We start from the raw sequence: 25,940 nt of genomic DNA on the forward strand, positions 1-25,940 counted from the left end.
GCCAGGAGTGGCAGGGGCCATCAGGGCTTGCCACTTCACACCCACCATCCTCTCATGGGGATCCAAGATCTGAGACACAAAATAGCCTGCCCAGATCCTTCTGTTCATCCTGTATCCTTCCAGGATTGGTCCATGCCAACACACCCTTTGTGTGTCAGCCCTGCTCGGGGCAGGTTTCTCACCCTCTCCTGAACCTGGGAACAGGTGCACTACCAGCAGAGAGGGGCTGCCGGCCCGAGCCCCAGCCTGGACCCTGGGGCTCAGATCGAGATGCTGAGCCCCATGTCAAAGTTGTGTTCTGTTTTGTTCATTTGTAGCTTCCCTTCCCCCTTTCCTGGTGATTGATTTTAGAAAAGAAAGTAAGCTGCTCAGAAGGCCCTAGAAGTGGGGAGAGGGGCAAGGAAGGCGACTAGGGTTGGGGATTTTGCCAAAAGCCTGGGTAGAGCAGTCTGGATCATCTGGCACCCCCCTGAGTGGGACCCCATAGTGCCTCCTGTGTGGAGGGTCCCTGGACTTGCCCCAGCCTCACCCTCTCCTTCAGCCATGTTGACGGCAGCGGCAGAGAAGATAGGAACTTACAGCCCATTTCTCACTGGAGAGGAAAACATGTCACCTGGCTTTGCGGAGAAGGTTCCACCTTATGCTCATAGTACATTATCTTTACCATGTGCTAGGATATCACTTAAAAGGACAAACAATGTAAAATACTTGAATGAGCTTGTATTATAACATTAATATTATTGAGAGTATCTGCTTTCCAGGCTGAAGTGATTCATTATTCTAGTCTGCTTTAGTCCTTTGTAATTTGTGGTAATTATGCTTTTCTTTTTAATACAAAAAAAATGTATAAAAATAAAAACTTGAAAAGGCACAATACTGGCTGGTCTCCCATCTGGGATACAACTGATGGTTGTGAGGGGTGGAGCTGGTGAGGGGAGAACCCTGCCTGGGCTTCTGGGGAGCCTGCCTGGGACAGGGGTCCCTTAGCTTCTAAGGCAGCATGAGAGCTGCCAGTCTTGAATTCGCCCTGTGTCTTATGAAGTGGGGGCTACACCAGTGCCATAGAACAGACCAGTCCAACAGCCAGGGTTTCCTGCACCTGCTGTGGCCTGGCCCTGAGGGAAGAGAGGGCCAGGAAGGAGAGGGGTGCTGATTTCTCACAGGAGGGTTGGCACTGCCCCTCACTGAACAGACTTACCTGCTGGGGTGTCAAGTTCACCACTGGCCTTAGGGAGTCCAAGTGAGCCTGAGGATCAGGATCGATGCTAGGGAGGAGCCCCCACCCGCATCGGGGACTGGCCTCGGGGGGGCTATTGGTGGCTTTTCCCCAACCCGTGAGGCCAGTCTCGGGCAGTAGTATTCTGAATGCCAGTCGGTCCTAGATGTATAGTCACAAAACTAAAAATAAGTTCTGGCTTTATTTACTCATTCATCTGGCAACTGTGTCCCGTGCCTGGTTTTCCAGAGAATTCCACCAGCCAGCAGGTGGGCAGGGAGCAGGAGATAGTGGCCAGGGCTTGTGCAGACTGGTTTGGACAGGAAGACGGTTAATGCAGCCTCACTCCCACACCTGTTGGGAATGCTTGCGAAAGGGGCCCGTAGCTCCGAGAAGCCATGTGATTGTGAGTTGTGCAGTGGCGAGAAAAACTGCAGTGGCTAATGGAGTTAAAAGGAGACCAGTTTATTTCCATGCTTCCTCCTCTCACACATTTTCTGCTGCAAATCTGAGACCTCAGCCTTTGCTTGAGCCTTACTCGTTTACCAACCTCAGGGCCCTTTAAAAGGTTTTATGCAGAAGAGGACAGGGCTGGCCCCCTCTGCCAGGGCCCACCCACTTGCCTGCCAAAAGCTGTGAAAGGTGCCCCGCCTCTTACCCCCCAGGTGCCCCGCCGGAACTTCCGAATCTCAAGGTCTTAAAGGGAAAAAATGTTTCCACTCTTCCTCTTTCTCCATGTTCCTCATTTCCTACCCTTTTTAAGGATATTGGAGGTGGGCTATTGTCCGAACGTTTATAAGTCCCAGGTTGTGGGTGCAGGCTAGTGGCTGTGAGGACTTAGCTAAGGATATAGGTCACCTGCCAGGTGCACCAACTCCTGAGGCGGGTGAGTGGGTGGGGCTTTGCCAGGCCAGGGAAGACTCTACCTGGGAAGTGCCCAGTCGGCCCACTGGGTAGGTCCTCTGGATTCCTAGTGCTGATGGTTCTGCCTGGAGACTTGCCCTTATCAGATGTTTAAATACTTTATAAAGCTACTGTGGGTGGTTATCTTGACATATGAGAACTGAAAGTTCAGGAATAGACCCAATTATGTGGAAGCATTTGGTAAGTGATGATGGCGGCCTCTCGAATCAGAGTGGTCAGATTGTTCTTGGGAGCCCCCGGGGCCCTGGCAAGACCACGGCTGCTAAGGACAGGCAGGGTGGGGATTGCTCCCACCCCAGCAGCTCTGTGTTTTTGTTTCAGACAAGCTTCCTGGTAAGATTGCATTTGAAAAGGCATCACTGCTAAAACAACTGAGTAATCATTTGGGGGGGAAATGAGGATTTTGCCCTTTGTTCAGCCATGTTTTTCATGCCTTCTCATTGGAGAAAGAGGGTTCTAGCCTCTGGCCCTGCTTCAGAGAGTCTAATTAGGCGCTTCAGTCAAGTGTCCCCAAATTTTGACCCTTCCCTCTGGATTAAAGGGCCCCCAGTTTAGCAGGTCCACAGGGTTTGGCCTTTGGTTTCCAGGTTTGGCTGAAGGTACTGGCGTTTGGTCTGCACCCGTGGTGTCAGCTGTAATCAGGGAGGAGCTTCGATGTTATTTTTGTTTGCAGAGAGGGCTGATGTTGGTTTGCAATGGGTCAGAGGTAAAGGGGGCCTTTGTCACTGACTCTGTTTGGGAGGGACAAGGGGGACTTGACCCCTACCACTATTGCCAGGCTGTCTGGCTCTGGCCTGAGTAGGGTATGAGAGAAGTTTGGGGGACAGAAAAGGGGGAAAGTGCTCTCTTCTGGCCCCCCCAGCCCTGGCAGCAGAAGGGGCTCTCTGGAGCCACGCAGCCTCCGGTGTGGCTGCCACCTGTCATTAGCTACATCTTGCCTATGCAGTCATCCAGGCCCCTCTTTCCTTTCACAGCAGAGGACCGTAGGGACTGATCATTGTGGGGAGCTGTTTCTTCCTCTTCCTTAAGCTAACTCCTGGTCCCCTGGAGGGACAAAAGGGGCAGTCAGGGGAGCCTTGGCCCTGCATTTCCTGGAAGCCAGCCTGCCCCCCGCCCTCGCCGTGCTATCTTTAGTGCCGGGCTGAAGAAGTAAGTTCCCAGGTGCGGTCAGGAGGCCTCAGGCCACCTTAGCAGTCCGCTGCTGAGGGGACAGCCAGGATGGCACTCAGGCCCTCTCTCACTCCATCTTTGGGGGGTCGGGGATGCTCTCAGAGAGTGGGGTGAAGCCTAACAGGAGGATGTGTCTCTCGTAGGCCTTGGTCTGCTTGAACACGGTGTCTGTCCCGTGGAGATGGTCCAGCACCCCCAGCACCCCATAGCACTGGTTGAACCTGGAGGAGAGAAGTGGATGCTGGAGACCTGTGTGCTGGCCTCATTTGTGCCAGCCTCTCCCACATTTCTGAGCCTTCCTGACCGCATCAGAAATCCCAGGGGAGATGGGGCACACTTGCCTGGGGCCACCCCAGACTGGAAATCTGTGAGCTTCCTTTGAAAAGCTCTTATTGTGATAGCTATGCACACAAGTCACAACCTGTGGCTGAATCAGAACCCCCTGGAACACCCTTTAAAATGCAGACTTCCACCCTAGCTGGTTTGGCTCAGTGGATAGAATGTCGGCCTGCAAACTGAAAGGTCCGAGGTTCGATTACGGTCAAGGGCACATGCCTGGGTTGTGGGCTCGATCCCCAGTGGGGGACCTGCAGGAGGCAGCCGATCCATGATTCTCTCTCATCATGGATGTTTCTCTCTCTCCCTCTTCCTTCCTCTCTGAAATCAATAAAAATATATATTAAAAAACAAACACACAAGCACAAATGTAAAAAAAAAATGCATATTTCCAAGCCCTGCTCCTCCCTCCCCCTAGACACTTTGATTCGGCATATTCAGAATGGAAACCAAGAGCCTGCACTTGTGAAGCACATCTCAGGTGATTCTGTGCAGGGGGCTCCCAGGCCACACCGGAGAAAGCCTGGAAGCTTTCAGTGCACAAGTCCCCTTGAACTGCATGCAGGGTTATGTGTGGATGCATTTTTCTGACAGTGCCCTAGCGTATATTGCATACTCAGAGGGGCCAGGACCTAGATAAAGGTTAAAATCCCAGTTGCAGGAAGATCAAGTATCAGAAGGAACGAGCAAGGTGGCCTGGGGTCCAGCATGGTCATTCTCCCCACCTCCAGCCCTCTGCCTCCACCAGCGCCACATGTAAACGGAGACACCGGTGTCTGCTAGCAGAAGTAGAGGTGGAGGTTACTGACCCACAGTGGGCAAGGGAGCCTTACTTGAGATGGTGATAGTCATGGAATTCAGGTGAAGGCAGGAAGGGTAGGTGGTAGCCACAGTGGGAGATGGTGGTGACGATGAGAGTCAAGGAAAACCACACCATGATGGAGGACAAGTGGGAGCCCATTACGATGGGCCCCACCATCGCCGGCAGCATGTTGGAGACCTGCAAGGGAAGGGCTGTTGGAAGGTGGGCCCCAGGGAGATGGAGGGGACCTAGTTGGGTGTCCCCTTTGCCCCAGGGTGGTACCAGGAAGACTTCCTTGACTCAGGTCTGGAGAATCTGAAAGTTTCAAGACCCTGGTTTGCTGGAATCACTCACCTTTGTATCTTGGGACAAGTTATTAATGGTTAGAGCTTCAACGTCTTCATTAGTAAAATGAGGATTAAAAGGGTTCTTGGGAAGATTAAATGAGAAAACTTACGATGGGCATCTAGGATAGCCTGGCATATGCTAAGTCAACAGTAAGTGCTGGTTATTTAACGAATGGGGAGCGGGAGGGGCCGGTGCGGTCTGGTTCTCTGCAGGAGACCGAGGGAAGGTGGCTGGCCTGTGCCCTTGGTTCTGAGGCGCGAGCTCTACTCACCACATGCTCGACGGGGTGGGCGTAGAGCGAGATCACGCCAATGGGAGCTGTCCACTCGTGGTGTTTCTTATGGATTTTCTTGTAGAACATTGGGTGGTGAAGGAGCCTGGAAAATAGTTCATAGTTCATAATCTGCCACCCTCCCTTCCCCCTTTTCCCACAGACCATGAGAAACCGAGGTGTAGGCCCCAGGCGTTACGTCTGTGGAGCAAGGCTGAAAACACACAGACCTGCCTCTGAGTTCGACCCCACCTCTTACGCTGCACAAGAGTGGGAGTGGCTTACTTTGCCTCTGTCCACCTCAGCTGTATTAGCTGTAAAATGGGGATGATGCCCAGAAAGGGTTCACTAAGGAAGTGAATGCGAAAAGCCCCAGGAATGGAGAGGCTTTCTTTTCTGGACATTCTTGGTTGTCTCGGTTGTCAGCTGTGGACAGATGTCTCCCTGTTAACTGCTGGGTGGAAGGCTTTGCAGGCAGGTGGTGGAGAGTGAGGTGCCAGCTGTGCCCGGCGGCCGCTCACCGGTGTGAGTAGTAGAACATGATCTCCTCGATCAGCGTGAAGATGGCCAGCTCCAGGAGGAACCAGTGGAAGGTGGGCAGCTCTCGGCGGCAGGGGTCCCTCCACAGCTTGAGGGTGGGGTAGAGGAGGACCACGATGGGCAAGGAGATCAGGAGCTGGTTGAGCAGAACTGTGCGGACGGACTGGCGCAGTTTCACGGGGTCCACCTGCCCAGGGAGGAAGGAGGGAGAAGGGACAGCATGAGATGTAGGTCTTTTCCTTCTAGAAAAGCTCTACTGTGACCTGCTCACAGGAAGCCCTCATGCAGAGGTGGATGCTCGGAGTGATGTCCGGCCGTAGCTGGCAGCTCCTGACGGCTGCCCCGCCCTGGGTGGAACCAGCTGGCAGTGCCTCTCCCGCAGCCTCGGTCTCTGCCTGAACCTGCCTTCTCCTTCCTGGTGCTGCACCTGTCAGCACAGTGGGGCTGCCTGAGCATCCTCTCCAAGGTCACTGATGGCAGCCAGCATTTCCCCAGAATCAGTAGCCCCAACCACTCCCTTCCTCAGAGCACTGGGGGTCCCAGGAATAGCCCCATAACCACGGGCCACTTCCTGGGGTCTGACGAGCTGGTTTAGGATTGGTCAGAAGGGATTCCTCCCGAGTCCCCTCTGCAAGCTGTAGGGGCTGCTGCCCGAAGGTGAGCCTGGGTTCATGGTGGTCCTCAGACTTGAGGCCTTCCCCTTCCTCCAGCTTTTCCAGGTACTACATCATCAAGAGATGATGATCTGTGGTTATTTTAGGAGATGCAGCCTGAGGACTTAGGGTGAAATGTTATGATGTCTGGACCTTTCAAATGCTTAAGCAAGAAATTATAGAGGCACAGATATATACACTTTTATATATTGAAGAAGCAAATGTAAAATGTTTAAAACTGGTGATATGTAAATGAGTGATTATTGTACTATTTTTGTATATATGTCTACATTTGTTCATAATTACAAAATGTTGGGGGCGGGGGAAAGAGTGGACAGAGAGGAAGTAGAAACTGCAGACAAAGACTTTTGCTGCAAAGGAGAGCAAGAATGAGTGGTAGTGAGTGTAGAGACGGGGTCAAGGGTTTTTGTTTGGTTTGTGGGTGGGTTGTTGTTTTTTTAAATCTTCACCCGAGAATATATTTATTGATTTTAGAGAGGAAGAGAGAGAGAGAGAAACATCAATTGGTTGCCTCCCATATGCACCCCGACTGGGGATGGAACCAGCAACCTGGGGATGTGCCCTGATTAGGAATCAAACCCGCGACCTTTTGGTGTACAGGAGGATGCCCCAGCCCACTGACCCACCCTGCCAGGGCTGGTTTAGTGTTAAGATGGAAAAAATTACAGCAGTCGATAATAGATAATAATCATGAGAGGAATAATCTAGGAAAGTAAGGGAACAGAAGATACATTGAGCCCTGGCGGGTAGCTCAGTTGGGAAGAGCATCATCCCGATACTCCAAAGTTGTGGGCTCCGTCTCTGGTCAGGGCACATACAAGAAGCAACCAATGAATGTATAAATAAGCGGAACAACGAATCGATGTTCCTGTCTCTCCCCCTATAAATCAATAAATAAAATAAATTTTTTTGAAAGAGAAGGGAGAAGGGAACAATTTCCTGGGGTGAGCAAGCGGTCCTGTCTGTGGCTCACAGCTCCTGGGAGGATGGCTGTGACAGGAGCAAGGAGAGCTCCCGTGGTAGCAGGGGGAAGGCAGAGCGTGTGCCGGAGTCTGCGGAAGCTTCCCTCTGCTTAGTGAGGAGGAAGCAAGGCTGTCCTGCCCCAGGAGCTTAGAGGAGGAAAGAGCAGAGGTGGAAACTCGCCATCCAGGAGAGTAAGCAGATCAGGCCGGATCTCATGATTGCCTTCCAGGAGCTTAGAGGAGGAAAGAGGAGAGGTGGAAACTCGCTATCCAGGAGAGTGGGAGAGTAAGCAGATCAGGCCGGATCTCATGATTGCCTGCAGCATTCAGGCATCACTGGAGGATCTGCTTCTGGTATCTTAAGTGAGAGATCAGGCCTTTCTGGAATCCGCCAAAGACTACATGGCCTCCGGGGCTTCCTTCTTACTTGTGTGTCTACCTGAGGATGCGCACTGTGTAGGAGCGTGGGGCCTGGAGTCAAGGAAGAGAAGCCCTGGCTCTGTTTCCTGGGAACAGTCTGACCTTGACCTAGTTGCCGCTCCTTTCTGAACCTCAGCTTCTGCTAAATGCGACATCTTCCCGTGGGCTCTGCGATCACTGTCACCCGAGGTGTTGCGGGTTAGGTGATATTCTTGAGCGCTGATGCGGTCTGTGGTTATTAGCAGCATCCGTGGTGTCAGAAAGCTTGAGTGTGGACAGTGGTTCTGCTCATGTCATGTCTCAAAGCCTCCGCTTTCTCATCTGAACCATGAAGGTTATGACAGTGCGTGGCCTGTCAACATGCGGGTGAGGAAACCCCCAGGACCTGACAGAGGAGGGGCTCTCAGTGGCCAAGCGCTGGCTTTGACATAGAGGCTCGCCCTGGCCACCGTCCCTCCTGGGCCAGCGGTGAGGATTTTGAGAGCGCGGCTCTAGCCCCTGCTTTCTGGGCTGTGACAGGGCGGAGCTGAGGCAACTCTTACCGGGTCGTTCTTGCCAGCCTGAATCCGGTAGCGGGAGATGAAGTTGGGTTTCCCGGTGGTGTCAACCACCAGTAGGAGCCCGTTGAAGGTCCAGAATGACAGGACAGGCAGGTAGGTGGCACCTAAGATTGAAAAGCAGAGGGGACAACCAGGGCGACTTCAGGTTCTCATGGCATGTGCATTAACTGACCACGCACGTGACGGTGACCCAGGCGGCATGGTGGACAGTCAGTCACCTTTAGTGACAGACTAGCTGAGGGGAACTTGGACAGGCCACTTAAGAAGTGTCTTTAGCCCTAGCCGGTTTGGCTCAGTGGATAGAGCGTCGGCCTGCAGCCCGAAGGGCCCCAGGTTGATTCCGGTCAAGGGCACATGCCTGGGTTGTGGGCTCGGTCCAACGTGCAGGAGGCAGCCAGTCAATGATTCCCTCTCATCACTGATGTTTCTATCTCTCTCTTACTCTCCCTTCCTCTCTGAAATCAATTTTAAAAAGAGAGAGAAGGAGAGAGAGAAGTGTCTTTACTTATTTTCTTAGTTTTAATACAGGGATAACAACCGTCTAGGTCAGTGATGGCGAACCTTTTGAGCTCGGCGTGTCAGCATTTTGAAAAACCCTAACTTAACTCTGGAGCCGTGTCACATAGAGAAATTTTTTGATATTTGCAACCATAGTAAAACAAAGATTTATATCTTTGATATTTATTTTACATATTTAAATGCCATTTAACAAAGAAAAATCAACCAAAAAAATGAGTTCGCGTGTCACCTCTGACGAGAGAGAGAGAGAAGTGTCTTTACTTATTTTCTTAGATTTAATACAGGGATAACCGTCTAGGTGGTTAAAGACATTTATATACTCTAAAATATAAATCAATTTAGGTTGACATTTGGGAGTGTGGGCCCAATGAACTCTTTGTTTCCAAGGAAGAAAGCAGCAGCGGAAGGAGGGTATGGTCCGGTCCCCAGTGAGCACTGGACTGGGAGTCCATCGAGGACCTAATCCCTGTTACCCTACTGACTGAGCAGTGCGACCTCAGGCGTCCGCCCAGTCAGCGTTTCCTAACGTGGAAAACCCCTCTCTCAGGGGCACCGTGGTTACTCAGACTTCAGAGCCTGCTCTCCTGGAGACTCAGGGTCCAGACTAGTGTGTTCACGGCTCTGACAATTCCTGCAGCAAAGAAACCGGATTGATTTTGTCAAACCCAACCTTCCCCCAGGCTTTTTTTTTTTTTTTTTTTTTTTAACCCTAGAGCTTTGTTTTCTCTCAGAGCACCTAAGAATAAGCCCTGGTTGGTAGCTCAGTTGGTTAGAGCATCATCCTGATATGCCAAGGTTGCGGGTTTGATCCCTGGTCAGGGCACACACAGGAAGCAACAATAAATAAGTGGAACAACATATGGATATTTCTCTCTCTTTTCCTCCCCCAATCCTCTCTCAGATCAATAAATTTTAAAAAATTAAAAAAACACAGTGAAATATTACTTTTAAAAAAAGAATGCCTAAGACCAGGATGGCCATGCATCCCAGTTTGTCCAGGACAATTTTAATTGACATCTGTCATTCCAGCATAATTAATAAGACCTCATTCACTCTCACGTCCTCTTTGAAACCCCCCTATGTTATATGGCCACCCCACCTATCACCATCCAACAGCACTGATGTCGTGTAGGATATATTAGAAAATGATGTCCAAGACTTAAACTTTAGATACAGCTTTTTGCTCCACATCCCACTTTTCCACGAAGTCATTCTAAGTATCGCTGATGTCCTACTGTGAACGAACAAGCACTCTGCCCACCCCAATTTTACCTAACCTTGTACTACGAACTTTACTTTTCCATGTTTTGCCTTGTTCTTTAAATTCAGTATCTAGGGGTAAGGACGATGTACTTAATTCTGTGTCTCTGTATCCCTCCTCCATCAACCACAGTGCCTTGTAGCAGACGACACCTGAGAAATACTTAGCCGGCTCTGAGGGGCCATGTGATGGGCACAAACAACCTGGAGGGCAATTTGGCAGTAAAAGTAAAAGAGAGACAAAGAGACACAGACAGAGGGAAAGAGAAACGGACATCAAGGAGCACCACAGCATTTTTACAACCACAGAACATTTAAACAGCCCAAATGCCCATTAGGAGGAAAGGGACTACATTGAGCGGCTTAAAATATTAAGTAAATCTTATTAATTGACATGGAAAGATGTCCACAATCTAATGAAAAACAAGTTTTAAAAAAGTTGATGTCTTGCCCAGCCGGCGTGACTCAGTAGTTGAGTGTTGACCTATAAACCAGGAGGTCACAGTTCAATTCCCAATCAGAGTACATGCCAGGGTTGCGGCTTGATTCCCAGTAGGGGCCGCGAAGGAGGCAGCTGATCAATGAATCTCTCTCACCATTGATGTTCCTATCTCTCCCTCTCCCTTCCTCTCTGAAATTAATAAAAAAAATATTAAAACAAAAAAATTTTTGATGTCTTATAAATTCAACTATATATCTAATGTATGAGATTAATACTACTAATTTAGGAGTGGTTATTTCTTGGATATGGGAGAATGGGTGATTTTTCACCTTCTTTATGACTATTCAAATTGTCTGATTTTTGTTTTAGCAATGAGCATGTATTTACTTTATCTTTAATGACCAAGTCTTTTATTTTGGAAAAAAAAAATGCTGGGTTGGTGGTTGCCTAGTGGGCCCTCCATCAGGGTGGCTGCCTGTTTGAAGTCCAAGGGCTCCTTGAGGAATACAGAATGAAAACCGCAAGAGATGATCTTGAACTTTCTTAGCTCTAACATTTACAACTGCAAATATTTTCTGTCTGATGTTTGCTTATCGCCGAGGTGATAGCTGGGTTCTCGTCATTTTAACAGAAATACGTGAAATGTTTTCCCACCATTTTCCCTACAGACGTTTGCAGTCCACACTGTTCTTTTCAATGACTGCTTAAGATCCCTTTGAACCAGCCCATTTTCAGATGAAAACAAGGGACATTTTATTTGTACTTTCGCTTTGTGACAACTGAGACTTTTTTTTATCTCCCCTTCTAGGCTGTGAGGGAGGTTTTTGATGGGGTAGAGCAACACTGTATCTTAAATATCTCTACATCTTCCATACAAGTTTGGCACAGAGGAACATGAATAAGTCTTATTTGATTGGACGAGGACATTCACTATTGTAGATAATGCTGTTGTAAATTGCTGACATGGCTTTTCCTTCCACAGTGTTCTCTCAGGCTTGTTTTGAGTCATTCACACTGTCAGTAAATATTTGCGTGAGGCTTGCTCTCCAGCCCCAAGCTAGATGGCACCAAGTACAAGGACACAGCCTCACATGACATGGAGAAGCTGTCTGACATCTAAAAGCAGGAGTATTGCTCTGAACATGCCTTCATTTTCACACAAACTCTTTTTTCTATTTTCGGGGAGACGGAGGTCTCTTGTTAGATATCTGTGGACATCCATCCCAGATTCCCTGAAAGCTGAGCTCTCTTGGGGGTTACCACTGACTTAAACTTAAGTCCTTATTCCTCGTAATAATGAGCTGAGAAGTCCCAAAGTAGAGAACAAGACCATCGGAAAAGGAACGATAGTCGTGAAGCCAAGCGCTCGGGGCGGGTGGTCTGGGAAGCTCACCTGTCACGAAGAGGACCCACTCCTTCCCTTCGAAGGTGAGCAGCAGCCTCTCCCACTGGGCTTGCCAGAAGTGGCCAGAAGCACCCCAAAATCTCTGAAGATGCCTTGGGGGAAAAATCAGGTTCCTGGGTGAAGACTGGTGGGCGCTCTCACCCCAGACCCCCACCACCTGCCCTCAGGTCCGACAGACTCACCACGTGAGGGAGTTCCAGAAGGCCACCAGCAAGAGAAGGCCGGAGCCCAGGATGAAGGCGGTCCTCCTCATGGAGCCCCAGATGTGTCCCTCCTGGGGAGGGCAAGACAGCGTCAGGGCCCGGCAAGCCTGCGCCCACACAGCCCGCTGCTGAAGCTGGCAGGAGTGAGCAGGATCTCCACCACGCCAGCACCGCCGACCTTTTCCCACTTTCTAGGAGAGGCTCATCCTTATCAAGAGCCCTGCGCTGTATATGGGTGTGTTTATGAAAATTAGAGCTCAAGGCTGGGGGGAAGGCGGGGAGGGAACCAACCTGAGGGCAGAGAAACTGGCAGGCGATCCTGTCACCCAGAGAAAGGCAGGCGAGCCTTCCAACAGCTGTGGGCTTTTGTCACCAGTCCTCCCGTGGAACAGAGATGCCCATTATGTAGGCATGGGAGTCACCTGGGAGCCCTTTAAAAATTCCAGGCCCCTCCCAACCCAGTTACACAAGATCCTCCCGGGCGGAGGCTGGGCCTCCAGGTTTTTAAACGCTCCCCAGCCAATACCCAGGCCAGGAGGGTCATCCCAGAAGGCCCTGCAGAACCCTTAGTGAGGACACCGGGACTTCACTGTGCCAGGGCCTAGTTTCCCATCCCGTCACCTGCTTGCCCTGGAAGAAAAGAGTAAGTGAACGTATGTTCTGACTCTTAACCCCTCGTCCTTCCAGCAAGACTAGCCAAGGTTGCCAGCTGGACAGGACAATGGGCAGTTCTAGGGGCAAAGAGCACACCACTGACAGTCACTGGGTCCTCCAGAGCCCAACGCGGGGATCGTGGCAAGCCTGATGCGCACACAAGAGGGTCCCAGACTTGGAGAGGAGGAGCACTGGCGCCAGGTGAGTCAGTTTCTCCTGCACCGAGGACAGGATTACAGACATCCCTCACGTGCCATGCTGCTAAGCCCAGAGGCGTCTGCTCAGATCTTCCGCGGGGAGAACTGAGGAGCTGGGCCCCGAGCGCCTGGGCCATCGGCACTGTGTGAGCTGGGCCACGCACCAAGGGTCAGGGGGTGCTGTGGGGGAGGGAGGGTCGAATAGGACACTTGGTTTTCATTCAGACTTTTGGATCTAAAGGAGCAGATTGTTTTGATTGATCCATTCAGAGCAAGCTGAGTCTGCACTGAATCATTTCTTCTCCGCTTACCCATCCCACCTTTGATCAAAAGACCAAAAAACAAACAAAACAGGTCATTGTCCAGGGCCAGTGAAGAGTTCAAGGGCTAGTGCTCATCAGGGACTTGAGCTCTGGAAGTGAGCTTTCCTCGAGCTCCCTCGCCCTCTCCCTCCGAGAGGGCTGGGCCCACAGGACCAGAAGGACTTGTTCTTTAGCGCAGGTGTTCATTGCAAGGTCACCCCGAGCTCGCAGGTGCTCATTGAGAGGTCACCCGAGCTCGTCAGAAGGGTTGCCTGGGCTTTTGCAATGATTCCTTCTCTAGGACTCAGAGGACCCTTCTCATGAACTTCTCCAGACTCGCTAGGAATTGTTCATTTGAGTTTAATCAAATCAAGCTAAGTCAAACTGAAAACCTCAATTTCACATTCAGGATTAGGTGTTTTTTCCCAGGGATTGTGGCTGTTTCTCTCTCCAGCAGCCCAAGTGGAGGGACGATAAACAGAAGCATGTAGTGCTGAAGTTCGCTGGGTCGAGAGCTGGTTCCCAGTTCGCGTTTCCAGTCCCCAGTGGGCCTCTCTCGTCCCCAGAGCGGTTCTAGAGAGGGTGGTTGCACAGGCCTGAGACACGGGACATTCTAAGGGCCAAGAGACAACGGGAGGGCAGCTATGGGGCTGGCTGTTCCCTCGGGCAGGCAAAGGGGCTTTGCTTATAAGGAAGCTTGCAGTCAAGTGCTTGCTCTTGGCTCAGCTACTGAAATGAGCTCATGGCCCTGTGTCAGTTCCCCCTAAACCTCGGGAGACGTCAGATATGAGCAAGTGCAGGGATGGAGAGGGCCACGGGCTGCTTCCTCACCAGTGTGGTGGGTGGGTGCTGGCGTTTACCTGCTTCGGCTTCTCGTCATGGCGCCGACGTCCAGCTTCCCCCTTCATCTGCAATAAGAAAGCACAGGTGGGCCTGGATGTCATTTCACGTGCGGCCAAGGAAGCAGGGAACGGGAAAGTCAGGGGAATGGCTAGCGGTGATTTTTAATGCTGGCCACTCATTAAAATCACCTGGGGAGTTTTAAAAAGTTGCTCTGGGCCTTGGCCGGGTAGCTCAGTTGGCTAGAACACCATCCCAATAAGCCAAGGTTGTTGGTTGGATAACTGGTCAGGGCACATACAAGAATTAAACAATGAATGCATAAATAAGCAGAACAACAAATTGATGTCTCTCTCTCTCTCTCTTTCTCTCTCTCTCTCTTTCCATCCTTCCTCTCTCTCTAAAATCAATAAGTTAAAAAAAAGTTTGAGTTTTAAAAAGTTGCTCTGGGCTTTGGCCGGGTAGCTCAGTTGGTTAGAACACCGTCCCAATAAGCCAAGGTTGTGGGTTGGATAACCGGTCAGGGCACATACAAGAATTAAACAATTAATGCATAAATAAGCAGAACAACAAATTGATGTCTCTCTCTCTCCATCCTTCCTCTCTCTCTAAAATCAATAAGTTAAAAAAAAGTTTTACAAGGTTGCTCTGGGCACTAGTAATATGAACCAGGGGGTTGCCAATGGGACTTTGCCTGGAATAGGCTTTCTCAGATATGGGCTGTGACAAATCCTTCTTTTTGAGTAGCTTCACTCTCTGCCTCAGTGTGACTCTCTCTCATCCAGAAGAAATCTCTGTCCTTATCTGCCAATGACCCTAGGAGCCAGGGCTGCAGCCAGGGCTCTGACTCACTTGGACAGCTTCCTCAACATCTGGGAAGTCAGGTTACCACACATGGGCGGGCTTTGTCACAATGAATAACAGTGAAGCATTCTGTAAGCTGTTCAACTGTGATTCAAACAATAGGTGAACTTATACACAGAAATCGTTAAGACAGTGAGCCTTGACATCTTATACTTTTCTCAGGGTCACATCTCAGTTGTAGCCAGCACTTACTAGTTCTTGTGACCTTGGTCAGTTATCCTATCTGAGCCTTGGTTTCCTTAGCTATAAAATGGGAATAACACCAGTGTCTTTCAGCCATGTGATCTCTGCTTCGAGAGATGTGAGAGAGAAGCATCCATATGCACCCTGACCGGGGATTGAACCCACCACCTTTAGGTGTACCGGAAGACACTCCCAACGCCTGAGCCACCTGGTCAGGGCCTCACAACACTTGTCATTGTCCCTATTGAATAGTGTCATAACCTGGTTGAAGAGGCGCATGAGAGATCACCTGGTCCCACCATGTGACCAGGATGAAGGAACCTCGTCAAAGGAGGCTAGGGGACCTCTCAGAGTTTACAGATGGTAAAGCCAAGATCGGGGTCCTGCTTCCCATATCTCTAAGGACATTTCATTCTTCCGTGTTTGATGATGGTACCTGGTTTTATTATCCTAGAGCAGCGGTTCTCAACCTGTGCGTCGCGACCCCTTTGGCGGTCGAACGACCCTTTCACAGGGGTCGCCTAAATACATCCTGCATATCAGATATTTACATTATGATTCATAACAGTAGCAAAATTACAGTTATGAAGTAGGAACGAAAATAATTTTATGGTTGGGGGTCACCACAACATGAGGAACTGTATTAAAGGGTCGCGGCATTAGGAAGGTTGAGAACCACTGTCCTAGATGCATGTTCATCAGCCTAGGACCTCAGGAAACTGATTCCCTTGATCCACATTTCTTATGTTACTTAGGCGGCAGGAAGGAAGAGAGAATGGCGACTTAGAAAGTTAGGACAGCAGAGGAGGTGCCAGGCAGGCTCTCACCGTCTCCACGGTGAACACAGGCTGGCAGGAGGGATGCAGGCAGCTCAGAGAGAAGCCTGTCAGGGAGAAGTGCTGGGACAGTGATGCCCAGCCAGGGAGATAGCATCTGATTTAAGAAAAGGCACCTGAATGTTTGGCCAGTGTTGGCCCAACTCCCACCTGAGCCCCCCACCCCAACCCAGCCCCACCTGGGCCTGCTTTTGCTCCCTTCTCCAGCTCCCTCTGTGGCCTGGAAGATAGCAGGGGGACCTGTTGTGGCTTGTAGCTGTGGAGTTCTGCCTCCCTGTGGGTTCTCATGAAAACCAACGAAAGAGCCCTGGCCAGTGTGGCTCAGTTGGCTGGGCGTTGATTGTCCTGGGCACCGAGAAGTCGCCAGTTCAGTTCCTGGTCAGGGCACATGCCCTGTTTGTGGGCTCGATCCCCGGTATGGGGTGTGCAGGAGGCAGCTGATCAATGATTCACTCTCATCATTGAGGTTTCTCTCTCTCTCCTTCTGGTTCTGAGGTTGACACTCAACCACTGAGCCCTAATGGCTGGGTAAGAGAAGTCTCCTTTGAATAACGATTTTTCTCCACCTCCACTGTCCAGAGCATTTCTGGTTGGCCCGATCCAGAGTCTGGCCCACATCGTCACGGTGGACAAGGCCCCGTGCAGACAAGCCACCCTTTGCGCATGACAGGATTCTGGGATGAATGAGGCAGATCACTTTCAATCCTGCCGTCTGCCTGCTGCCTGGAGCCCCCGAAGCACAGACCAGTAGGCATGAGGAAGGCAGTGCTAGGCACCTGTGGGGATAAGCCTCTCAAATGTCTTCATAATAAGTTCGTAAATATTAAAGGAAACACCAAGTTGGGAAAGACATGGAGAATGAACATGTGCAAACCATCTGCAGGTAGAACGTTCACACCACGTGGTTTCCCCCTCAGGGCTTGCTGGGAGTGGGAACTGCTCTGTTGATCCTGTTGAGGTGAGCATCCTGTTTGGGCAGGAAGCTGAGGAGATTGTCTGTCTGTCTGTCTGTCTTAAGCTTCCAGGACTCTCTTGGCTATGCCATGCCATGGAAACTTCATTTACAAGTCAGACTCATTTCTAGCCTTTTCCCAGCGTCTTATCACCACTATCTTCGATAAGAGCTTTCGAAACAACTAAGACATGACCTTTGATCTTGTAGAAGCTCCCTCTAATCCTTCTGAGATTATTTATGGAGAATTTACTCTGCAAGGAGCCCTGGAGCCCCTATCTAGATGCATCAACCCATCATTCCAAAGTCCATATGAAAGCACTAGGCTCGAGGTCTGGGCCGCAGCTGAGAAAATGCTGAGTAGGGCAGGAGAGGAGACCTGGCACACCTCAGTAATCTTTAAAAAGGGCCGTATACAGGCTTTCTCTGTGCTCTGGGAGACATGGTTTCAAATCTCAACACTGAACCTTTCCCTCCCAGATTGGGTTTTAGACCATACCTTTTTTTTTTTTTCCTTTTTAAAGCAAGAGAGATGTAGAATCTGCCATATGAATATAAAACCTGCAATTGAAGATCTTCCTTATTCCATTATTTAGTTCCCCCAAAGAAACTAGTGCACATAAGTTTTTCTCTTTGGAAGAAGTGGTATGCTTTCTTGTGGAATGAAAAAAGAAATAGGCAGTCCTCCACCAACACCCTTTTTTTTTTTTATGAGGGAAAGACAGAAACATTGATTTGTTGTTCTGCTTATTTATGCATTCGTTGGTTGCTTCTTGTATGTGCCCTGGCATTGGATCAAATCCCCAACCTTGGCATATTGGGACGACACTAATCAACTGAGCCACCTGGCCAAAATCCACCATCACCCGTTTTGCTTTGGCTGCCAGAGAGCTCAGAGTTAAATTTAATGCTCAATTATACTTCTTCGGATTTTTTTTTTCTATTTATATAATCTAACTAGAGGCCCGATGCACAAAATGCGTGTAAGAGCAGGCCTTCCTTTCCCCAGCTGCCGGCACCAGCTTCCCTCTGGCACCCAGGACCCAGGCTTCCCTCGTAGCCCTGGCTTCGTCCAGAAGGTCCTCAGGAAGGACGTCTCGTCTAATTAGCACATTATGCTTTTATTATTATAGATTATTATAGATTATATAAAAATGTATGTGCAAGGTGTTCATTGTGAAATTGTTTTTAATGGCTAGAGATTGGAAACAACTTAAATTCCATCAAGAGAGTGTGGACGAAAGGGGCCACATGCTGACCTGACAAGCTCAGGGGAGGCCTGCATGGCAGTCTTGCAAACTTGGAGATCTAAAGTAACCACAAAGGATGGTCTGAAATTAAACTTCAACTAAAAGCAGTTATGGTGGGCAGTTACGTCCTAGGCCAGTATCTTCACTGACAAGGTCAACCTTTACCTTAACTGAGCCTATCTGTCTTTTTGCATCTATAATAACATACCCTTGAAATGTCTGGGTAACTTGTGACTTCCCTTTATCTGGAGCCCCTGGGGCACAACCAAATGTGCTGGGCCCCAGGACAGATACCACAAATTCCTTCATCATCATGTTAATTGTTCCTGCACCCACCTAAGTATGTGTCCATCATTTTTTTTGAATATATTTTATTGATTTTTTACAGAGAGGAAGGGAGAGGGATAGAGAGTTAGAAACATTGATCAGCTGTCTCCTGCATACCCCCCCACTGGGGATGTGCCTGCAACCAAGGTACATGCCCTTGACTGGAATCAAACCCGGGACCCTTGAGTCCGCAGGCCGATGCTCTATCCACTGAGCCAAACCAGTCAGGGCTGTGTCCATCATTTTACTTTTTATCCAATCCCAGGGGTTTCCCTGCTTTGCTTATCCCTCCTCCTTAATCTATCACCAATGAATTTCATGTAACCCACCTATGTTCCCCCTTTGATTGCAATGTATAAATGCAGATGTAACCCCACCATTCTCCGGAGCATTATCTCAATTCGTTGAGGTTCTGCTTCCCGGCATATGTCGACAGTTTGGCTCAAATAAACTCACAAAAATTCTTTACAGGTTTCAATGGTTTTTTTACGTTAACAAGAGGATTGGTTAAATAAATTAGAGTACATCCAGTAATGATACATTCTGCAGCCATGGAAGAAATAAGGCAGTTTTGTGTGTGCTCTTCAGAAATATTAAGTGAAAAAAGCGATGTGTGGAACATATGCAACCGTGCATGAGTGTATTTGTATGATGTTTATATCCGTATAAAACAATACACGTAATATTAGACTAGCACTGGAAGAACAATGGTGGCTTCTGGTGAGGCGAACTGGGCAGCTGAGGGACAGGGCAGAAGCAAGCCTATCTTTTTTACCATTTTGAATTCTGTGCCATGAGTATATTTTACCTGCTCAGAAAATTATGGAAACATTTAAACATTTTTAAACGAATGTAGTGCCCATTCATAGGAAACATTTTACTGAAGAGTCGTATAGTAATTTGCGCTCCCTTTACTCTAAATCAAGATTACTTTCAATTCCTGGAGGGCGTTGAGAAGTCTTTGTCTCCCTTGAAATTGTATGCCAGTTTTTCTGTGTTCATTTTTCAGGGTGGAAGGATCCACGGCTTTCATTAGATTGTGGAAGGTAACTATGATGAGTAAGAGCCAATGCAATAGTTTTCTTCTTCTTCCTTCTATTCCTTCCCCTCCCCCTCCTTTTCCCTCTTCCCCTCCTCCCGCCTTCTTTTTGTTAACAATTTTAAGTTGTCTCAAAGCAAAGCATTAGCAGCAAAGCAACTGGTTCTTTTCTCTACGGAACCCAACGCCTTCCCACCCCCCTCAAAGCAATATGAAAGGTAGTTATTGAGTGCCTGATGGTTTTCAATCGGTTTTTATTTATTTGCAGTTCTGATATATATATATATATATAGCTTTTATTGTAAGCTATCACAACTTCTTTTGAAATGGACTTTTGAAACGGAAGCTGAGGAGTAAGTATAAATAAACAGGACCACGTATTAAAATTAAGAACAAAACCTAAGAGAGACTAGAATGGTGCAAGTACACTAAGACCTTCACCCTGGGAGGAGGCGGCAGCAGCTCTGGTTGATGTCACAAGGCAGGGTGTGGATGCTTGTCAAGTCCATGTTATGAAAACTGAGTGTTGCTGAGATGGAGTGATTAGGGGCTAAGATATCAATTTGACCTTGGAACCTTCTGCTCTGCCCAAACCTTCTGGCCAGAGGGAAAGTGACTGCTTATCTTCTGATGGTGGAAGGCCCACTTGGCTGCAGGAGTCACAGCGATTATCTCTTGACATCTGATACCATCAGAAGCCAGCCACAGAGTATTTCCTAACCTGACATTTGTTCTCTGGCGAAGCCAATAGCCCACAGGCTATCTCCCAAGAACCTTAGCTAGGTCGGGACTCTTCTGAGCTACTCAATCCTATCATTCTGCTGAATATTTTATGCCGAGGCAGCTTGTTTTCCGTACCTCCCTACCTGTCTGCAGACATGTTTTCAGTTTTAAGTGAACAGAGTCAGTCAGAAAGATTCTAGGGGAGACCTCACAGTGGGCAGAGAAGTTCCTTAATATTGTTGGCCAATGGTAGTGCTCAAGTTAGAAACTTTGGAAAACGAAATCAACAACAATTATTAAATATTTAATATGTTAAGGTACTATAATCACATTTTTATTGTTTCCTCTCTGACTTTTTCTCTACTTTTTAAATTCTTTCAGATTCCCTCATCTAAGAACTAGAAGTTGTCTTAAGCTCATTTATTCTAATGCCCCCATTTTCCATCTGAAGAAAAGGAGGCCTAGAGATATTCAGCATTCAACTTCAAATCACACAGTTATTTAGATTCAGTGCTCATTATACCAACGGAGTCTGCAAAAAGTCTACAAAGTGCTGATGTGAGTGAATGTGGGGTAGGCATCAGGATTTTAAAGGGACACAAAGGAATGAGATCAGCCCCTCTTAGCCATGAACAGTGTATTAGATATTGTGTGTCTTTAATACCAAAGGGAAAATAGAACATGTTTCTCTAAAACATTAACCATCCTTTTAAGAATCATTTATTGTGTGCTAGATATAATGCTAGGAACAGGAGATACAAAGATAAAAAAGACGTGCTTTGTGCCCTATTTAATAAAGTAACACTATATAACTTTGATTTTCCAAATGATAAAGTATATCGGAGGAGATTATGAAATAGGATTTATAATGAGAATTCATTCAGGGAAGAGAAAGAAATGAAATGCACTAAAAATAAGTATTCTGATAACAATGAACTGATTCCCCCTTAAAGGGAATTGGATATGTATTGTGAGATTATCCAAATTAGGTACTTTTTAGTGTGGTTCTTTCAAAAGCAGATGATTCTGACTGTGCAAGCTTTTTACTGCAGAATCCCCCAACCTAGATAAAGGACACAGTGAGGCTGCAACTGATGTCCATGACCTGAGGGATCTGAACACAGGGCAGGGATGGGGTGAGGGTGGGAGGAGTAGAGAGAGTTTAGTTTTGTCTGTCTGTATCCTGATTCTTCCAGATCCTAGGTTCCTGATATTCTGCATGGTTAATAACTGTTCCCATTTCATAGGTATTGAGATTTGTAATATCTATGTGAAAGTGCAAGGTTTCTTGTGTACATCTTGTGAAATTATTACAATTATTTACCTTAGAGGAAACAGAGAGAGAGAAAAAAAGAACTTGTGGATCACCTTTCTATAGCTAAGGAGATAGGCCCACACAGCAGAACTGACTTGTTCGGAACTTCACAGTTTCTGGCAAAATGCAGGCCTCCGCACACTTTGTGTAGTGCTACATGTGATTTTGGAATAGCACAAATTTGTGTTTCGTAAGAGGGAAATGACACAGGGGGAGGGCTGCTGACATGGGGGCTGGGACTCCTGGCATTATTTCAGGCTGTTTGCATTTTTTTAAAAATTCATTTTATTGATTTTTCACAGAGAGGAAGGGAGAGGGATAGAGAGTTAGAAACATCGATGAGAGAGAAACATCAATCAGCTGCCTCCTGCACACCACCTACTGGGGATGTGCCCGCAACCAAGGTACATGCCCTTGACCGGAACCAAACCCGGGACCCTTCAGTCCCCCGGGCGACGCTCTATCCACTGAGCCAAACCAGTCAGGGCGGTTGTTTGCATTCTCAGAACAAGCCCAGCAATGGGCTTCCAGGGCTGAGACTGACCTGAAATGCGATTACACCGCTTAAAGCCTCTGGTGAAGAGGGTTTTCAGAAGCTGCTATAACCATGGTCTGGGCCTAAGCGAGGCTTTTAAGGAAAAAGATATTCATTCAAGATGATGAAATGCATGAAGGGAAAGGCCAAACTCTGAGACAAAACAACTCCCTCTGGACAGTTTTAGCCATTACTGCCACCGACTGCGCGCCCGGGAGGCTGAACACCTGCCCGTCGTGTATACTGTATCCACAGCACCAAGCACAGGCGCGGCATGTAGCACGTACTCGGGAAGTAGATGTTGAATAAATAAAAGAAGGAGAAATGAATGAAAAGCATTGCTCCTTTGCACTCAGAAGGTGTCCAACATTTGCTATTGGACATCTCAGGACCTTTCCCTGTACTAATGACTTTCCTTCCTAAGGTCAGAAGTTGCTGCTCAGAGCATTTCTGTTTTACCAAACTGAATTGCACCTTCCTATCCCAACCAGAGACATTCGGTTGGAATTGCACACGGAACTGAGGCAGCCACAGGCCGGCCGGCATCTTGTCTCTCTTGTCTTGCTTGCCAAGTCCCAAAGGCCTGGAAGAGAACCCCCAAATCCCGGGCCTGCTGTTCACTCCCGCCTACACACTAACCATAGTCCTCTCAATCAGAAACCGTGTTAAGCCTAGATAACAGAACTGACTTGTTCTGACTCCACATGGTTTCTGGCAAAAGCCAGGCTTCCTGAACGCTTTGCCTGGCTGCACGTGTTCTTGGGAGAGCACAGACAGGTAGTGCCTGCCCTAGTCCTTCCAGGCCACTAGCAGTTCTAAAACCGAGCCATGGCTGATGAATTTCAGTATGTGGCATCAAAACAGCTTTGATATGGTTGGGCCTTTAGATTTTAAGACTGTTGTCATCGGCCCCGTCCCTCTGGGTGACTCTGGCGGTTAGAGAGGAGCAATTCGACCGCAGTTGCTTCCTGCCAGTCTCTTCCAGTTAGATTTTCCTCTTTTGAGTTCTGACTTGGGAGTTTCTCCTAAACATGGTCTAGAAGCCAAACCCAAATCCGTAAGACAGAATTACCTGTCGGTTGCTGCCAAAACAAGACTACAGAAGAGGTAGATGGTACAAATAGAGGCAGAGGACGCAGACATTAGCACTAAGCAAATGTCCCAGCAGCCACATGCAGAAGAATGAAACTAGACGACTGCCTTTCAGCCATCCTCAAAAATTACCTCAAAATGGATGAAAGCCTTGAATGTTACACCAGAAACCATAAAACACTTGGAAGAACACAGATGCTAAGTTTCTGGACATCACTTAGTGATGTTTTTGTGGATTTAATTCCAATGGCAAGGGAAACAAAAGCAAAAATAAACAAATGGGGCTACATCAAACTAAAAAGCGTTTGTACAGCAAAGGAAACCATCAACAAAATGAAAAGGCAGCCTACCGAATGGGAAAAGATATTTGCAAATCATATACCTGATAAGCAGTTAATATCAAAATATATAAGAATTCAAACATCTCAACAACAACCAAAAAACCCAGTCAAAAAAAAATGGGCAAGGAGCCCTGGCTGGTTTGGCTCAGTGGATAGAGCATTGGCTTGCAGACTGAAGGGTCCTGGGTTTAATTCCAGTCAAGGGCACATGCCTGGATTGTGGGCTTGATCCCCAGTAGGGGGCATGCAGGAGGCAGCCAATCAATGATTCTCTCTCATCATTGATGTTTCTATCTCTCTCCCTTTTCCTTCTTCTCTGAAATCAATAAAAAAGTATTTTAAAAAAGGGCAAGGGATCTGAATAGGCACTTTTGCAAAGAAGACATACAGATAGCCAACAGGCACATGAAAAGATGTTCAACATCATTAATTATTAGGGAAATGTAAATCAAAACCACAATGAGAATCACCTCACAGCTCTTGGAATGGCTATCACCAAAAAGACAAGAAATAACAAATGTTGCTGATGATGCAGAGAACAGAGAATGTTTGTGCACTGCTGCTGGCGGGATTGTAAATTAGTGCAGCCGCTATGGAAAACAGTATGAAGATGCCTCAAATTACCATATGACCCAGCTATTTCTCTTCTGTGTATTTACCTGGAGAATATGAAATACTAATTTGAAATGATATTTGCACACCTATGTTCATTGCAGCATTATTTACAATAGTCAAGATATGGAAATAGCCCTGGCTGGGTAGTTCAGTTGGTTGTCTCCAAACGCCAAGGTTGTGAGTTTGACCCCCAGTCAGGGCACATACAAGAATCAACCAATGAATGCATAAATAAGTGGAACAACACATCAATGTTTCTCTCGATCTCTCTCTTTCCTCTCTCTAAAATCAATAAATTAAAAAATTTTCTAAAAGATAGGGAAATAACTTAAGTGCCCATTGACAACTAAAGATAAAGTGTGGCCTATATACTATATATTAATCAGCCATAAAAGAAGTGAAATCCTGCGATTTATGACAACATGGATGGACCTTAAAAGAATTACACTAAGTAAAAGAAGTCAGATAGAAAAAGACAAACACCATATGATTTCACTCATATGTGGGCTATAAAAACAAAACCAAATGAGCAAACAACAAAACAAACGAAAAGCAAACTTACAGAGGCAGACAACAGATGGTGGTTACCCGAGGGGAAGGGGGTGGAGGAAGGGCAAAACGGAAAGGGGGTCAACTGCATGGTGATGGCTGGAAGCTGGACTTTTGAGGTGAGCGTGATGCAGTATATACAGATGTTGAAGTATAATGTTACAGACCTGAAACATAATGTTATAAACCAATCTTGCCTCAATCAAACATTTTAAAAATTATTTAATTATAAAGAAGGAAGGAAGGAGGGAAGAAAACATTCTGGGACATTGTTCAGACACAGATCTTGAGTGGAGAGGACAGGGGGTGCCAGATGTGAGGATGTATTTTGCCTTTTTTTTTCTTTAAATTCTCACTTGAGACTATGTTTTTATTGATTTTTAGAGAGGAATACAGAGAGAGAAAAACATTGATATGAGAGAGAGATCATTGATCTCAATTGGTTGCCTCCCCTATATACCCCAAATGGGATGGAACCTGAAACCTAGGTATATGCCCCAACCAGGAATCGAATCTGCAACCTTTTTGGTGTATGGGACGACGCTCCAACCAACTGAGCCACACTGGTCAGGGCTTGCCTTTTCCTCCCCCCCCCTTTTTTTTTAAATATATTTTTTTATTGATTTCAGAGAGGAAGGGAAAGGGAGAGAGATAGAAACATCAATGATGAGTCATTGATTGGCTGCCTCTTGCACGCCCTCTACTGGGGGTCCTGCAACCCAGGCAAGTGTCCTTGACTGGAATCAAACCTGGGACCCTTCAATCTGTAGGCCGGCGCTCTATCCACTGCGCATACCGGCTAGGGTGGGCTTGCCTTTTCTTTAAATGAACTTGGACTGGTCTTGACTTTGGCAAGAGCTTCCCTCCCCAGCAGTTTCCCACTCACCTCTGCAGTGGGCTGCTTCCCAGCTCCTCCAATGTCCCGGCCACAGCTCAGGGCTGCTCTCTCTTCCCCTTCAGCCCCAGCCCAGGCGGCTGCAGTCGCCTAACCCTGTTTTGTTACTGGAGTGAGTCAGGAGGCTGGCCTTGGAGATCACGTTACACAGCAGCCCACTGGCTTGAGCCAGGCACGTGACAAGAGAAAAAAGTCTGGGTCTGTGTAGACTGGAGACAAAAAGTGCCCTCCTTGCCAAAGAACATCTCCTTAAATCCCAGAGGAGGTGGGCAGTTCAGGCAGGAGCTTGAAAGAGGGCACTTGGCCAAACTTTGGGCTTTTGTTTTCTTTTTGAAAACTTTCTTCATCTTCCTCAACTTAAGGAAATGTTGCTGTCCCA

General features: G+C 47.8%; 1 protein-coding gene across 2 annotated transcripts; it reads right to left on the reverse strand.

Annotated features, from left to right (window-relative positions):
- Positions 1-1,660: 1,660 nt before the first annotated feature.
- FAXDC2 (fatty acid hydroxylase domain containing 2) lies at positions 1,661-25,657 on the reverse strand. 2 transcript variants are annotated; one of them, XM_005870526.2, is made up of 9 exons: positions 25,553-25,657; positions 14,066-14,113; positions 12,032-12,123; positions 11,838-11,941; positions 8,206-8,327; positions 5,589-5,794; positions 5,068-5,173; positions 4,480-4,646; positions 1,661-3,531 (listed from the first exon to the last, which is right to left on the reverse strand). In XM_005870526.2, exons 2-9 carry the CDS (start codon positions 14,111-14,113, stop codon positions 3,378-3,380), a joined length of 999 nt encoding a protein of 332 aa, XP_005870588.1. In that variant the 5' UTR covers positions 25,553-25,657; the 3' UTR covers positions 1,661-3,377. The 2 variants fall into 2 exon arrangements, with proteins under 2 accessions (XP_005870588.1, XP_005870589.1); XM_005870527.2 differs by lacking the exons at positions 14,066-14,113; positions 25,553-25,657 and adding an exon at positions 12,344-12,495.
- Between the last annotated feature and the right edge of the window lie 283 nt (positions 25,658-25,940).

This window comes from Myotis brandtii, unplaced genomic scaffold (assembly GCF_000412655.1).
Source record: "Myotis brandtii unplaced genomic scaffold, ASM41265v1 scaffold32, whole genome shotgun sequence".
NCBI lineage: Eukaryota > Metazoa > Chordata > Mammalia > Chiroptera > Vespertilionidae > Myotis > Myotis brandtii.

Bases quoted from the DNA above. Each gene is read 5' to 3' on its own strand.
- FAXDC2 (XM_005870526.2), bottom strand. From the start codon at position 14,113: ATGAAGGGGGAAGCTGGACGTCGGCGCCATGACGAGAAGCCGAAGCAG. The intron at 5,174-5,588 runs GTGAGCGGCCGC...ACTATTTTCCAG, and splicing joins ATGTTCTACTACTCACACCG to GCTCCTTCACCACCCAATGT. The intron at 3,532-4,479 runs GTAAGGCTCCCT...TCTCTCCTCCAG, and splicing joins CATGACTATCACCATCTCAA to GTTCAACCAGTGCTATGGGG.